We start from the raw sequence: 15,938 nt of genomic DNA, 5'->3' as shown, positions 1-15,938 counted from the left end.
AACTTACACTTAAAATATTCTTATTTTACAGAAGAAACACTCATTTGGGCTAGATGAATATTTGCTTAAGAAGGGAACATTGGGACTTAAGTAAGTGATGCCTGGATGATAAGAACAAGGCCTGTGGCCCGGGGAAGTCTCCCTTTGGAACTGCCTTTCTAGGAAGGATTCAAGAAAATAATGAAAACTAGAAAAGACAAACACACGATATCAGTTTCTTGGTCTTCACAAACAAACGGTTCTTAGGTTTCTTTGCCATGTTATGCAGGAAGTCTCTCTACCTAAATAATATAAAGAAATACCATTCTGATTCTGAAAAAAGGGAAATTTGAGAACTAAACTCGAGATTAAAGGAGAGCCTTGTCTCCCTGAGAAGGCACAAAAGACGACGGACTAGACATACACAATCATTAATAAAATCACATTGTGTTTATTTGAACACCGTCAACCATAAAGAACTCCTGAGTGGCCACAAATGAATAAATTGGCTCTCCTGGGAAAGTCCCGAAGTTAATGTTAGGACTACAGTCAGTGACTTTTGATTTGGGATAAAATCTCCAATATATGAAAAATTCAATGAGAGCTTTATTGCAACAGAGATCTCAGAAATAGCTACATCATTTTTTCTACATAATGGATAAAGAAAATATGTAACTTATATTCTAGCTGTACTTTAAAAGGCATGGGCATTTTGTTTTTCTGTTCTGAAACTTCCTGGAAAGTGATTTTCTTGGTAGCAGAAACTGAATAGAAGCACTGACTCCTAAAAAGGCTACCAGCAAGGATGAAGCAATGGATCTCTGTGTATAAATATTATCAAAATGCAAATGTCATTGTCTGTATTTGTTTTCTCCTGCTGTGTGACACAAACTTAATGGCTTAAAGCAACACACATTTATTAACTCAAGTCTCAGTGGACCAGGAGTTCCTACATGACTCATCTGGGCTCTCTGCTTAGCCAGAGCTGTGGTCTCATCTGAGGCTCAGCTGAGGAAGGATTTAATTCCAAGATCATGTGGTTGTTATCAGCATTCAGTGCCTTGTGGGCTGTCAGTCTGGGATCTCGGCGTCTCACTAGTTGTCAGCCTGAGACGGTCCTCAGTTTCTTGCCAAGTGAGCCTTCCCAATATGGTCATTTGCTTCCTCAAATCCAGCAAGGAAGAGAATCTCCTTGCAAAATGGACATCACTCTCCTATGTAATGTCATCACAAAGGTGACAAACCACCACCATTCCATATTCTATTGGCTAGAAGAAAGTTACAGACCCAGTCCTCAGTCAAGAGGGGGACATGACATGGGATACGAACATCAGAAGGGCAGGGGTCATTGGGATCACCATATAGTTTATCTGCCAGCGTCGATTATGTGTCCCTGACGTGTACAAAATGCATTTCTCCCCTCCCAAGTTTCCACAAAATTTTATACCATTCAATCATTTCCCCAAAGTCCAGAACCTTATTTAAGTCAGACCCATATGTGAATGAGCCTTCCTGGGTGTAGTTCATCTCAGTCTGTCCATCTTTAAAATGAGAGACACGTTATCTGCCACCAACACCCCCAGTGAACCCATGGTGGGACAGGCAAAGGGTTACAGCTACAGATAGTTCTGTTGAAAAAGGGGGGAAATGGAAAGTACAAAGAAATTTCCACTGAAATTCTGAAATCTATTCAGACAAGTGTATGGAGTTGCTTGATTAAGTTTCAAGGCTTGGCCATGATTCTCCACAATTCTTAGCTCTGTGTTCTGGGCTCTCACTTCTGTTTCCTGAATCATCCTTCCTTTCTCATGAAAGGTAGCATGTGCTTCCAGCTGGGCAGTTTAATCAGCCTGCTTCCTGCCAGTACAAGTCTGGGTTTCCAACAGCCTCATTTCATTTGTACTTTCTCCATACATTTCAGTCTAAGCTGGCGATCTTTTTGCTGAAATAAACTCTATAAGTCTTCTGTGAATTTCCTTGGGGTTTACTCCGCTGAAGACATCTACACCCATAGATCTTTTTGAGATAGCCCTTCTCTACCTGGGGTTCCTGCTGAGATGGCTGAGGGACAACACCCTCCAGCTTGCTTGTGACTGAAAGGATCTGCGACTCTTGCTCTTGACCTTTTGAAAGGACTCCTTGTATGACTGAACACTACTCTGATCTTTTGATGTTTCTGAGGTTTTAACAAAAGGTTGTACAGTCACATCCTCAGCTTTTTACTCTATGTCCACCTTTCCTGACAGTGCTCTGAAGCTGCTTCTTCGTTTTAGCATCTTTTGCCATCAGGAGAGGCCAAGAATTTCCAAAACAATCCAGACCTGTTTCTTTCCATTTAATATTGCTTCCCTCAATTATTTTTCCTTCCACATTTTACTATAAGCAGCAAGAAGAAACCAGGTGGCACCTTCAACACTTTGTTTGGAAATCTCCTTAGCTATATAACTCAAGTCACTCTTACGTATTCTGCTTTCCATATAACTGCGGTGACAAATTTGGAAGCTGTCTTCGTTGTATGACAAGGGTCTCCCTTCTTCTAGCTTCTAATAATATGATCCTATCTTCTTTTAAGTTCTTTATTGCGCTAAAGATATATATACATATATATAACATAAAATTCGCCATTTAACCATTTTTAACTGTTCAGTTCAGTGGCATAATTACATTTACAGTATTGTGCAACCATAACACTATTTCCAAAACTTTTACATCACCCCAAACAGGAACTCTGAAACCAAAAAGCAATAAGTCCCTATTATTTCCTCCTTCCAACCCCTGATAACCTTTAATCTATACATTTACCTATTTAGGAGATTTCATATAAGTAGAATCATACAATATTTTTATGTCTGGCTTATTTCACTTAGCATATTGTTTTCAAAGTTCATTCATGTTGTAGCATGTATCAGAACTTCATTGCTTTTTACGGCTGAATAATATTTTCCCGCATGGCTGCATCATATTGTGTTTACCCATTTACCTATCAGTTGACATTTGGGTTATTTCCACCTTTTGGCTACTGTGAATGATGCTGCCATGAACACTGGCATGCAAGTATCTGTTCAAGTCCTTGTTTCAGTTCTTTTGTGTATATATGTAGGAGTGTGTGTGTATATATATGTATAGAATTGCTAGGTCATATATTAATTCCATGTTTAGCTTTTAGAGCAACTGCAGAATTGTTTTCTACATTGGCTTCATCACTTATATCCCTACCAGCTATGTACAAGTGTTCCAATTTCTCTACATCCTTGCCAACACCTGTTATTTTTCATTTTTTGATTATAGCCATTCTAGCAAGTATAGTGTCTCATTGTTGTTTTGATTTACATTTCCCTAAGAAGAATGATGTTGAGCATCTTCTCATGTGCTTATTGGCCATCTGTATACCTTTTTAAAAAATGTCTAGGCCTTTGCCCAGTTTCTAATTGGGTTTGCTTTGTTGTTGTTGAGCTTTACTTCTTTATTTTATCTCCTTCTAAACCTTCACTGGCAGCATCCTCAAAGTCTACATGTATACTAACAGTCTGTTCAAGGTGATTTGGGTTTTCTCTACCATGCTTTTCAAAATTCTGCTTGTTTCTACTCATTCTCTAGTCCTGAAGCCTCTTTCATATTTTTAGATATTTCTTACACTAGCACTACATGCCTAGGTGCCAAGATCTGTCTTAGTTGTCATTCATAATAATATTACTTCACACTTAGCTGCCTACAACACCACATGCTTTATTGGCTCACAGTTTCTGTGGTTTCGTAGTCTGGACAGAGCTTACCTGGGTCCTTTGCTTCAGGATCTCACAAGGGTGCACCAAGGTGTAGACTGTGGCCGTGGTCACATCTGAGGCTCAGTAGGAGAGGGGAGGGGACTGCTTCCTAAATCCCGTGGTTGTCAGCCACATTCAATTCCTTCCGTGTCGTTGGACTGAAGCTGTTATCCAGAAGCTGCCCACAATTCCTTGCCACCTGGGCCTTTCGCATCCGACTGCTTACTACTTCAGAGCCAGCAAGGGAGAGAATTTCTTGAAAGAAGGACATTACACTGTTATGTAATATATTCATGGGAGTGACAGCCTGTCATCTTTGCCATATTCTATTGGTTAGAAGCAAGTTCCAGGTCCCACCCACACTGAGTGGGAGGGGTTTACACAGGATGTGAATTCCAGGAAGCAAGGCTTATGAAGACCATGCTAGAGTCTTTCCACTGCATTACCAAAGTTAAGAGACCCAGGAACCAAGGAGGTTTATTATATGATTTTTCTTCGTCTTCATGGGCAAGTTTACTTAATCCTGTGATGAACCAAAGTGATGCTCTTTGCAAGTCATTATCATCACTCTATCCTACTGGTTCCCTTAGCTTTCCCTTGGGGTAAAAAATAATATTATGGAGGACTCAATACATGTACGGTTTCTCTGGTGCCACAAAAGATTCCATTATCCCAGTGTGGCCCAGCCAAGGAACAATCACTTAAAGCAAACCAAGAAGAAAATAGTTCTAACAGTGCTCTGATTGGTTCAGGCTAACAGAGGTTTCAGTGAGAAACCAACGTGGATTGAACCACAGCAGAACACAATTTGTAGCATGAAGAAATAGGACAAGGAACATGATACAGTATTGAAAGCCTAGTCTATACAGGATTGTGAAAGACAATGCTCTTCACAGAGACTAGGTTTGTGGAAAAATGGATAATTTATGGAGAAATATTGCTGGGCTATTAATTCATTTTTAAATGCAAAATGAGAATGAGTAGTCATGGGTAAAATTAAAATCTTAATTTTTAATGCATCATGAAATGTATCTGTGACTGTCAGTGCTTTAAGAAGCTAGAGGTCCAGGAGAGCAAATAAAATTTCAAAACTGTTTAGCTTATCATTTGGTAAAAGCCAGCTGTGTGTTAAGGACTAGAGAATGAGGAACCAGTGGCTGGTCTACTGTGTAGCTATTTTATCCATAAATTAATAAAAATCCTTGCACACCCAGAGTCACCAAGGTAACTAAGTTTAGACGCCCATTGTTGTTTGTGACACTAGAGGCCCAATCAGGAGTTTAACAAGAGGTACGTCTCTCAGTGGCACGTGTTTGTTGGGTGAAGGAGTTAGCGGGGCAGAGGGACAGTACTCCCTTGAAAGTGCAGAGAATCCAGAGTTAGGAGCTTGTAAGGGCTTAGCCTCTGAGCAGATTCTCCCAGGTTGAATTTGTGAGTGAAATCCAGACATAAAGGGACAAACTGGCAATTTCTAGTTCCCTCTGACCTCCCTTGCAGAGGGCGACAGTCACATATCCTGGTGTGCCTTTTGTCATGGGACTACTATAGAAAGAGAAAGAGAAGGGGGAAAGCTCATTGTTGACCACCTAAAAATGAGGCCAAGTAAATCATTTATAACACTGGTTGAAATTTCTATGCTACACGCAGTTATCAGATTATCCAGCTGTGGACTTTCAGCTGTAATAATACGCTGAGTGTGTTCAAGGGAGGGCCTGCTGTAGGCAGAGATGAGAAGGGATTTATGCATTACGATTTATTTTGCTGTGGGGAAGTGGGAGCTCAGTTGCTGTGCCTTTTATTAAAAGTCGAGGGTTTTATAAGTATTTTTGGTAAGATTTTCCTTTGCCCTCCCTACTCTTATTGCTGGTTTGTTTTTGTTTCTGCAAGCTGAAATTCATGTCAAGGAGTCAAGGACTCCTTTTTAAATATGGGCAAAATCACCTTGGAAACAGGAGTGGCCTTCTATCCACAATGAGAGAAGCTACACATGGATATTTTGAATTAAATGCTGAAAGTTCTGATGTTCTGAGCTTTCTTGACTTACTTCTTCCAAACGCGTTCTTAAAACAAATGGCAATTGCCTCACAGAACAATCCTTGCACCAACATGTATGCTAATAATCACTACAGAGTCAGGATGCTTTGCTTTACTTATGGTAACTCTACACAACTGCACAGGCTTCCTGAGGTCAGATGCTTTTCATCTATTGTGTCCTCAGTGTTGTTTTGACTCTTCTATCTAGAGGTCACACTCTCTTAATTAGAAGCCTCCTTCCCCTTCCTTCCCACATGTGAAACTGTCCAGAGTCCTGAGCTCCCAGACTCAGGGCCCCAGAGGACTATCTGTCTTAAACAATCAAGCACACAAGGAAGAGTGATAAGTATTCAGTTGCACTGGCTACTCTTTCATGTGGAGATTTAGAGACCTAACCATTTTCCTGATTGGTTCTCGACTCTCTGAAGGCTCCTTCCGCTGTGAGATATCAACCCTCTCTCCCTAGAAGCATGCCTCCTCCTTACATTTGAGAGGCTGACTTTGGACTCTGCTGTTTACTTATTTGCTTTTCTGTAGTACACACGACTGCCATCTTTTCCCATTCTACCAGATGCCGTGGATGTGATGTCCCGTCCCTTCCCTTGCCATCACCACCCTCTTTGTTCACCTTGGGCTATCTCTCCCTCAGGTGGCTGGCATCTATGCCCTCCTGGCCGGCATCTGCTCCAGAAACTCGTCCTGCACGTGACCCCTCACCCTGAGCCTTTGGAGGCTCAGACCCCTCCCTCAGGCATGGAGAGCTCCTCTCACCTCAGGGGCTCCAGCGCCAGCAGGATGAGACACCAACTCCTGTAGTCCAGCCTTCACTCTAACTCTGACGGTGCTATTTTGTCTCTGGAGCTTGGTGGGATTTCCTTGCTTCCTTGCAAATAAAGTTCAAATTCTTCCACCCTATTCATGTAAAGATAGATCATTCCACTCCTTTTGCCTTTTTCTATTCACTTCTCCTCAATCACCTTTTCTTCTTTCGCGGTACGCGGGTCTCTCACTGTTGTGGTCTCTCCCGTTGCGGAGCACAGGCTCCGGACGCGCAGGCTCAGCGGCCATGGCTCACGGGCCCAGCCGCTCCGCGGCATGTGGGATCTTCCTGGACCGGGGCACGAACCCGTGTCCCCTGCATCGGCAGGTGGACTCCCAACCACTGCGCCACCAGGGAAGCCCCTCAATCCCCTTTTTACTTCACTCTTCCCACTCCTATCTTCTGTTCTTTTCCAGAATGCCCAATGAAGCTCACTGTGCTTCATCCTATTGACTCCCTTCAGCTTGGCCTGGCTTCTTGCTTTTCATGGCTCTACCTGTTACGGAATCCATCACATTCTTCATTAAATGTCCCTGGTTTGATGGGAAGACGGTTGAATCGTATCAACATTTGCTGTCAGGAAACTACGTTCCCCGAATTACCTCTCTTACATTCTGGAAATCAGCTGTTTACCTCTATTTTTTGCTCATTAAGATAGTGTTTTCTGACTATGGAGAATAGTGTGGAGTGTCCTTAAAAAAATAAAAAAAGAATTGCTATATGATCCAGCAATCTCACTCTGGGGCATATATCCAGGAAAAAACCTCTAATTCAAAAAGATACATGCACCCCACTTCATAGCAGCACTATTTACAATAGTCAAGGCATGGAAGCAGCCTAAGTGTCCATGGACAGATGAATGGATAAAGAAGATGTTGTATACACATACAATGGAATACTACACAGCCATAAAAAACAATGAAATAATGCAATTTCTAGCAACATGGATGGGCCTAGAGATTATCATACTAAGTGAAGTAAGTCAGAAAGGAAGACAAATACCATATGATATCACTTACATGCCAAATCTAAAATATGATACAAATGAACTTATTTACAAAACAGAAACAGACTCACAGACATAGAAAACAAACTTGGGTTACCAAAGGGGAAAGGGAGGAGAGAGAAATTAGGAGTTTGGGATTAACATATACACAGTACTACATATAAAACAGGTTAAAAAAAAAAAGGACCTACTGTATAGCACAGGGAACTATATTCAATATCTTGTAATAAACAATAATGGAAAAGAATATGAAAATATATATATATAATGTATGTCATATATATATAAAAACTGAATCACTTTGCTATACATCTGAAATTAACACCACATTGTAAATTAAGTCTACTTCAATAAGGAAATAAAGATAGTGTGTTCCATCCTGCACATCCTGGACTTGGGTCTGTTTCCCTGTATGCATCTCAGGTTGGACACACCTGTGATAGGGAAGTACATTTTGTGATTTTGAGCACTTAGCGAGACACAGTTGCCAAATGTGTCTCACTAAGTTTGGCAACATTCAGAATAACATCTTCCCTATGAGCTGTAAACCTGTGCCTTGCCAGGTTGTTTCCTTCTTCTTTTTTGTTTGTTTCCCTCCCTTCGCTTTATTTCACTTGTAGTATTAAAGATGAGGAGAAATTTGATCCTTCTAAGGCTAAGAAAAGCCATGTATATTTGGCTAAAAATTGGCAGTATGAATGTACATGTAGACGTATAGTCAATCACTAAAAAATAGGACTAATTGTCAATAGTAATTCAACTCTTTTTGGGTAACAGGTGGTCATCTAAATTAAGGTAGCTGGACATCATTCTGAGAGTCTACAAATAAATTTAAAAATACAATAACTTGGCAGTATGTGACTTGAAGCTTCATGCTAAAATTAGACTAACTTTTCTTTGACTTATATTAGTAGGATTACGGGCCTTATTTGATTCAAGGATGAGAAATGAATTCCAAATACAATTTGCTGCCTTTATATTCATAACCTACTTTATCTTTCAGTGTTTATGTTTAGAAGATACATGCCCTACTTAGGTATTTTCTATGTGTTCTCATTTTTTGAGTGTCTGTTTGAAGAGTTTTTTGTTTGTTTCTTCTCTAATTGGCTGCACAGGAAGATCCATCCTGCATTGTGAGTCTCACATTTTTTCATTGTCTCCTCCGCATCCCATTGTCTGTGCACACACAGCATGGCCAGCGCCACATCCGCCTCCTTCCCTGGGTGACCACCCGGAACACGAAACGCCCCTCACGCGGAGCATGCCCATGGGTTCAACAGTCCGTGCAGGGCCAGAGAGTGGAAAGCCTGTGGCCTCACGTTCCACTAAACCCTTGCTTTTTTCCTCTTGGTTTCCTCATTACAGATACTGCAATGAGCATCTGCTGTGCCCCCCACACATGTTCTGGACAGGCTGGGGTCCCTGGGAACGGTGCACAGCACAGTGTGGAGGCGGCATTCAAGCTCGCCGCAGAACCTGTGAGAATGGTCCTGACTGTGCGGGCTGTAGTGTGGTGAGTAGCCCTCCTCATCCCCAGCCCACAGTCTAGAGCTGGGAGTCCAGAGTCAGCACACACTAGATGCTCTGCAAACACAAGGTGTTCTACAAACTCTGAATGCTCTGCAAACACAAGATGTTCTGCAAACACAAGCTTCTCAGCAGACACTAGATATATTGCAAACATTAAATCCTCCATAGACATGACACATCGAGGCACTAGATGCTGTGAATCACGTAAGTCTTTCTGGTTAATGAGAATGTCTGGAGGAGATACTGGAAATTCAGAATATCCTGAAGGCTGATTGGAATAAATATTCTCATGTGGGATATACTGCCCCAGGAGTTTTCCAGTTCTCATTTCTGAGCTAGTACAGAAACTTCAGTCTGCTTAACTCTGGGCACTATATTTGGTTTGGGAAATGGAATAAGGTCATCATACCGGGCCTGCGCTAAGTTATAAAATGTGGACAAACCTGAGACACTGAGGATTGAGAACCTTTATGGGGCCATTGTCAGAGCACATTTGGTGCCAATTCTGAGGGAATAAAAGACAAACGATGGTTTTGTTTTTCTTCTGCCTTAACGGGTCCTATTTCCCTTAACACTTTAGACTCTCAAATAAAATTCCACTTGTCGGGGGCTCGTCCTGTTGTTGTTGCTCGTCCTGTGTCATCTGTCAGAATGATTGAGCACCAAAGGCTGCTGGGCTTTCACTTTATTTGTCTGCCCACTGCAGAGTGGCTGCAAAGACAGTGCAGGTGCTTTGGTGGAGAGGTTCAGCCTGAGAAGGTCTGGCTTGGCGCCCTTCCTCACTGGTCTTCCATTTGGTCTTTGTAGCAATTTTGTAACCTTGGCTCATGAGGCTTAGGATGTTTCTGTGTTGCTGTAAAGTTTGTTTTTGTGAGATGCAAAGATCACACACTCCAGATAGCCTTGGGAAATTTGGAGAGAAGAAGAGGATTATTAGATGCTTTGCCAGATATCACGTCCAACCCAAGGAGATTTCTGTCATTGGGATTTGCAATTAGATTTCTTCCCCTTTGCACTGGCAACGTTTGCAGTAACTTTAATCGAATCTATCGCTGATTATAGAGGCACTTTCTTCCAGGTCATCCTGAACTAGCTTTCAACCAAGGAAAATCTTAGTATCCAGTTTAGGATGATGTAGTTATTGATATTTCAGATGCTAAGATTTTAAATTATTTATGAAAATGTGGCAGGTGAATCTGTGAACAGTCACATGTTCTAGGAAAACAGTTCAAATGTGGTAGATTTATTCTTTGCTGAAATATATCGTCCTGTTCCCGGTGGCTCGACATTTAACACTGGGATCTCCACTCCCGTATCAAGGTTTGTCTCCTCTGCTGGGAAACCACAGGGATGGATGACCTGAGGTGATCTTGCACTTTAGTCTCTAAAACTTTGCAATACGAAGAACTCAGAAAACATTTCAGGTCTTTCATTTTCTTATTGCAAACTGACTTCAATTATTACATTTAAAAACAGTTTAATGAAAGAAAAATTATATTAAGGAAAGAGTAGGCTATCTCCTACGTAGTCACTGGAGTGTGTGTGTGTGTGTGTGTGTGTGTGTGTGTGTGATACATATGATTATAAATGTAAAAACTGAATGTCTTTCCAAAATGTTCATGTATTTTGGCTTTATTTGTGTCTAAATTTACAGAATTATGGTTTATGAAAAAATATAACATCAGTTTTCAAATCCAGAGTTATATCATGAATGTTTCTAAGAAGCCTAATATAAGTTTTTAGGTATTTTAGTTTCATTTTCTTTTTCTTCCCCACCATAGTTAATCTACTGGCCATGTAATTCCAGGAAGGTGTTATTATGGTACACTGGAGCAATCTATTCTTTTACGATAGAAGCGCAGCATTGATTTTTTTCCTGCATGGCTTTTTTTTTCTATTTATTCCAGTTTCTGTCTCTTCTAAGGCAGTAATGCCAAATGAGGGACATAAGCAGAATGAAGGAGGGGCTTGGTTTCTTTGCTTAGAAAATGTATCCTATCAGTTCAATTTGTAAGATTTTTTAAAAAAAACTAATAGCTATTTAGGTAAAGTAATATGTTGATCATATTCTGGTTGCAGTTTAGAAATCTTTGGCCATGAAGTATGTTTGTTTTTGGTGTTTTGTCTTCTACCAAGATAGTGGCACACAGCAGTGTAAATCAACTGTACTCTAATATAAAATAAAAATTAAATTAAACATTAAAAAACAGAATTAAGGGGGGTTCCCTGGTGGCGCAGTGGTGGAGAATCTGCCTGCCAATGCAGGGGACACGGGTTCGAGCCCTGGTCTGGGAAGATCCCACATGCCGCGGAGCAACTGGGCCCGTGAGCCACAACTACTGAGCCTGCTTGTCTGGAGCCTGTGCTCCGCAACGAGAGGCCGCGATGGTGAGAGGCCCGCCCACCGCAATGAAGAGTGGCCCCCGCTTGCCACAACTAGGGAAAGCCCTCGCACAGAAACGAAGACCCAACACAGCCAAAAAAAAAAATACGGGAGTCCATGTATTTTCTGCAGGGCTCTCCAACCAAAGAAGCTACTGTAATAGGGAAGAACAAATCTAATTCCATATTAGATCTGTTCCTTTAAAAAAAAAAAAAAACAGAATTAAGAAACAAATGTAAGGACATTTTAAATTGGAAAAAATGGTAGTGGCTGTAAGTATAATTTATGGATTTTGGATTCATGAAATTGATTATCTCCTTGCCGATATCTGGCTGGATGACAAGTCAGGTGATATTTCTGAGTCTCTGTCTCCCCCACTAAGAAGAAGGTGATCATTCATCCCTCCTAGAGCTGCTGTATCAGGTGCGGTGGTGCCCCTGACATTCAGCCACAAGGTCTCACCTTCCCTGTGAGTTCTCTTTCCTACTCTCATTTCTTTAATTGTTATTCCTGGGCTTCAGCTGCTTCTCTGAGTCCAAGCTTATTACAAATGACTGTATGCTAATGGAATGTTATTTACACAGTAAAGGACAGCTTTGTGAAAAGTATAACAGTTTCAATTTCCTAAGCACTACAGCAGCCAATAAAAAAAGAGTTGGTTTCAATTTCAGTTATGAACGGGATAAAAAGACTCGAGAAACTTTTCTTGCGCCACCATTTTTAAACTGAAGTTTCATGAAAAGATTTCCCATATTTCACCCGTGAAATTCATACGTCCTTGTCTTTGATTAAACCTCCATGCCTTTATTTAAATCTCAGTAAGAGATGGTCAGTTCAGACAATTAAAGACCCTCATTGAGAGCCATTTGTTTTTTCTGTGAAACTCTGTTCTTAAAGTTCCAAATGTTGATATCTCTTCACAATTCTGATTTCAGTTCTTTTGCTTACATATGTAGAAGTGGGCTTGCTGGGTCGTATGGTAGTTTTATTTTTAATTGTTTGAGGAACCTCCACGATGTTTCCAGTAGTGGCTGCATCATTTTGCATTCCCATCCAAAGCATGCAAGGGTTCCGATCTCTCCACATCCAGAAGCATTGAAATCAGGACCTTGAAAAGCACTCTGCACTCCCATGTTCATTGCAGCACTATTCACAATAGCCGGGATGCGGAAACAACCTAAATGTCTATCTACAGATGAGTGGATAAAGAAAATGCAGTAGAGATGTACAACCACTCAGCCTTTAAAAAAGAAGGAAATTCTACCTTGTGTGGCAACATCAACGAACCTCGAGGACATTAAGTGAAATTGGTGCTAGAAGTGAAATTCGCCGGTCACAGAAAGACAAATACCATGTGAGTCCACTTACAGGAGGTATCTGAAATAGTCAGATACATAGTATCAAAGAGTGCAAGTGTGGCTGCCAGAGACTGCACAGAGAGGGAAATGGGGAAATCAAGTTTCATCTAAGCAAGGTGAGCACGTTCTAGAGGTATCCTCTGCAGCATTGTGCCTTCTGTCAACAACACGGTACTGAGCCCTGAAATATTTAAGAAGGTGGATCTCATGTTAAATGTTTGTCATGTTTACCATGACAAAATAAAATAATAAAAAGTAAAGTTAAAGAAAAGTAAGTTCCAGATGTTGGAGGCTTGGGGGCCCATGGGGCCTTGGGTTGTTTGGGGAGCTGACTGACGCGTACAGAGGGAGGGCCTGGATCTTTTGCAGTCAGTTAATTGTGTGACTCCAAGGCCCACCCACTATCCTCGGGGCCCCTGTCTTCCTCCGCGAAGTGCAGGGCAAAGCCAGCTAGAGTCCAAGTTCCCTGGCCCTGAAATGACTGATTCTGTGATCCTGGTACCCCTTCTCTGGACCCTGGTGGCACACGTGTCCTTCCCTGGTGGCGGAGGTCTCTGATGAGTTTGGAATGAGGTACATCAGGATCCTTAATGGACAGGCATTTTCTCCCACTTCCAAGTGAGCTTGTCTAGAACCCGCAGGAGTGCTGGGTTCCTCCGGTCCCCGCTGCTCCTCCCCAGCTCTCCACAGCATCCCTTCACGCCTGTGGCCTCCCAGAGCGAGTAGGCAGGTGAGAGAGGAAAAGCCACCCCCCAGCTCTGCCTCTGAGTCGGCAGGACACTTGGGGCCCTGTTTCGCATCTCCAGGCTGCATCCTCGAATGCAAACACCTGGCTGTCTCGGAGGATACACAGAATGTACGAGATACATGTCTATATATCCTACTCAGTGACAAAGCAACATAGGCAAACAGAAATAGAAATTGTCACCGTCATTATTGGCATCAAGTCACAGTCTCCAGGAAAATGCTTCTATTCTTGAATAATATACCATTAACAAGTCACATTTTATGTTTTTCTATTTAAAGTTACTTTTATATTAATATTTGTGTAATTTATAATTTGCATTTATATAGATATATAAATTTATATTAAATTTAAATTATTTTATGTTACCTATATTTGGCATATGTGTTTCGCTTTTAACCTCTTTTGATAATACCTGGTAACCATGATGATGATTGTCAGATCAAGTCTTATAAATCCTAGCTTACTGCATAGTGTCACATGAATTACTGAAATGAGGTTATCATTAGACAAACTCGGGTTGTTATCCAGGCACGTTATGATAGGCTGGACTCCTGTGTCATATAACAAAGTGCTCACGGTAACCCTGGATGGCAATAGAAATAAGGAGAAATGACGTTCTTTATTGAGTACTTGCTGAGAGCTGGGTGCGATCTGCCTGCTCTCATTCTGTTACAACTCTGTAAGTGTGACTCTGCTACACCAGTGCTTATGGGTGAAGGAAAGTGAGACAGCCCAGGGTAAAGTGCCCGAGGGTACTGAGCCTGCCCCTAGCGGGGTGGGCCTCAGGGAGAACTGGCACCACCCTGCTCACTCTTTCCCTTCTACCTGCGAGATGGGCTGAGAGAGAGGGTCAGGGTCTGTTCCAGGTCCCACTGCTGGGATTCAAGCCTAGACCACAGCAGTGACTTAGAAGTTTGAGGTTACAGTTATTTTGACGTAAAATTATTAGATCATTTTAGAATAGCCACTTGGGGCTTAATTACCTTTGGCATATTTTTGTTTAATTTTTAACCTTTTTCAGTCGTATATGATAGCCATGATGATAATTGTTATATCAAGTCTTACAAATCCCAACTTACTGCTTGATATCAAATGAAATATTGAAACTATAACCAAGCACACTGGAGTCACTATTTAGGTGTGTTATGATAGACAGAAATTCTGTGTTACATGATCAAATAACCTTTACTGAGCACCTGCGGCCGTGCACTGTACTAAGAGTGATCAAAATAGATTATTTTCCCTTGTCCCTGCTAGGCAGTTTTTATTATTTTCTCCACTTGGAGATGGGAAAACTCAACTTGAGAAAGATTAATGAACTTAGCCAGTACCCAGTTGCTAGTGGGTGACTAGGCCAGCATTTGAGAACTGGTTCTTTGGCCATAAATAGAATTTAAATACACAACTACATTTGCATAATATTTTTTGATTAATGTTAAGTAATAAATGATAAGATTTTATTTTTCTTTACTCTTATTAAGTACAAAGTGTATCTTAAAAGAAAGAGGAGGGTTTTTCTTTTTTTTCCATAATGCTTCTCTTCTTCATTAGCACCCTTGATGTCCATAATATTGCAATAATATCCTTTCTGCCAACCATGAAAATTCCATTAATATTCTCATGATCATGGAAATTAATTGAACTCACAACCCAAATCTTAATTAGATGTTTTGTTTGAAAATTACAACACAAGAAAGGAAGAAAGACAAAATGTTATAGTACAAAAATAGAATTGCCTCTCAAATTACTGTAACTCGGAATTCCCTCAAAGGTTTAGCAGATGTGTGAAAGAATAAAGCTAAAGACTGTGTCACATACAGCAAAGATCGTTCAAAAGCAGAAACAGACTTACTCCTGCCAGCACTATATTTATTACTGAAATATCACACACGGCGTAAAACAGTTGACAAAAGCTGTGATTTCACATGTCAGCAGGGAGCATATAGGAGAGATATCTATATCCCAGATACAAAGGAACTGGACCACAGAAGCCCCTGAAAGGTCGAGAATAAAGACATTAAAATCAATACATGCTGTCAAAGGGATTCCGTGAAGGTTAATCAGAGTTGATATGACACACTAACACTTGTTTGGGTCAAGTAATGGCACCATGGATACATTTAGAAGCAAGTAAAACCTGGCAGTTGGAAGTTTAAATAGGTTGTAATGTATGAAAATAATGACAATATTACAAAGATAACTTGTTTTTGTGTAGCATAGTGGAGTTCGCAAAATATTTTGAGAAAAGTCATCTCATGTGTTCCTGGTTTTCCAAATAAGAAAATCTGGGCCCAGAGAAAATAGTTTATGGACGCG

The 15,938-nt window shown here is 41.0% G+C and overlaps 1 protein-coding gene across 5 annotated transcripts in view; it reads left to right on the top strand.

Moving 5' to 3' along the window:
* The window catches only part of SEMA5A (semaphorin 5A), a 484,691-nt gene that overhangs the window by 410,655 nt on the left and 58,098 nt on the right, over window positions 1-15,938 (top strand). For all 5 annotated transcript variants that reach the window (XM_060146861.1, XM_060146858.1, XM_060146860.1 and 2 more), the window contains exon 16: window positions 8,969-9,116. In XM_060146861.1, the coding sequence (XP_060002844.1) occupies window positions 8,969-9,116 (148 nt within the window). The remainder of the gene's footprint in view (window positions 1-8,968; window positions 9,117-15,938) is intronic.

This window comes from Lagenorhynchus albirostris, chromosome 3 (assembly GCF_949774975.1).
Source record: "Lagenorhynchus albirostris chromosome 3, mLagAlb1.1, whole genome shotgun sequence".
NCBI classification, from domain to species: domain Eukaryota; kingdom Metazoa; phylum Chordata; class Mammalia; order Artiodactyla; family Delphinidae; genus Lagenorhynchus; species Lagenorhynchus albirostris.
Note: the sequence above shows the minus strand (reverse complement) of the source record. Positions and strands in the feature narration are given on the sequence as shown.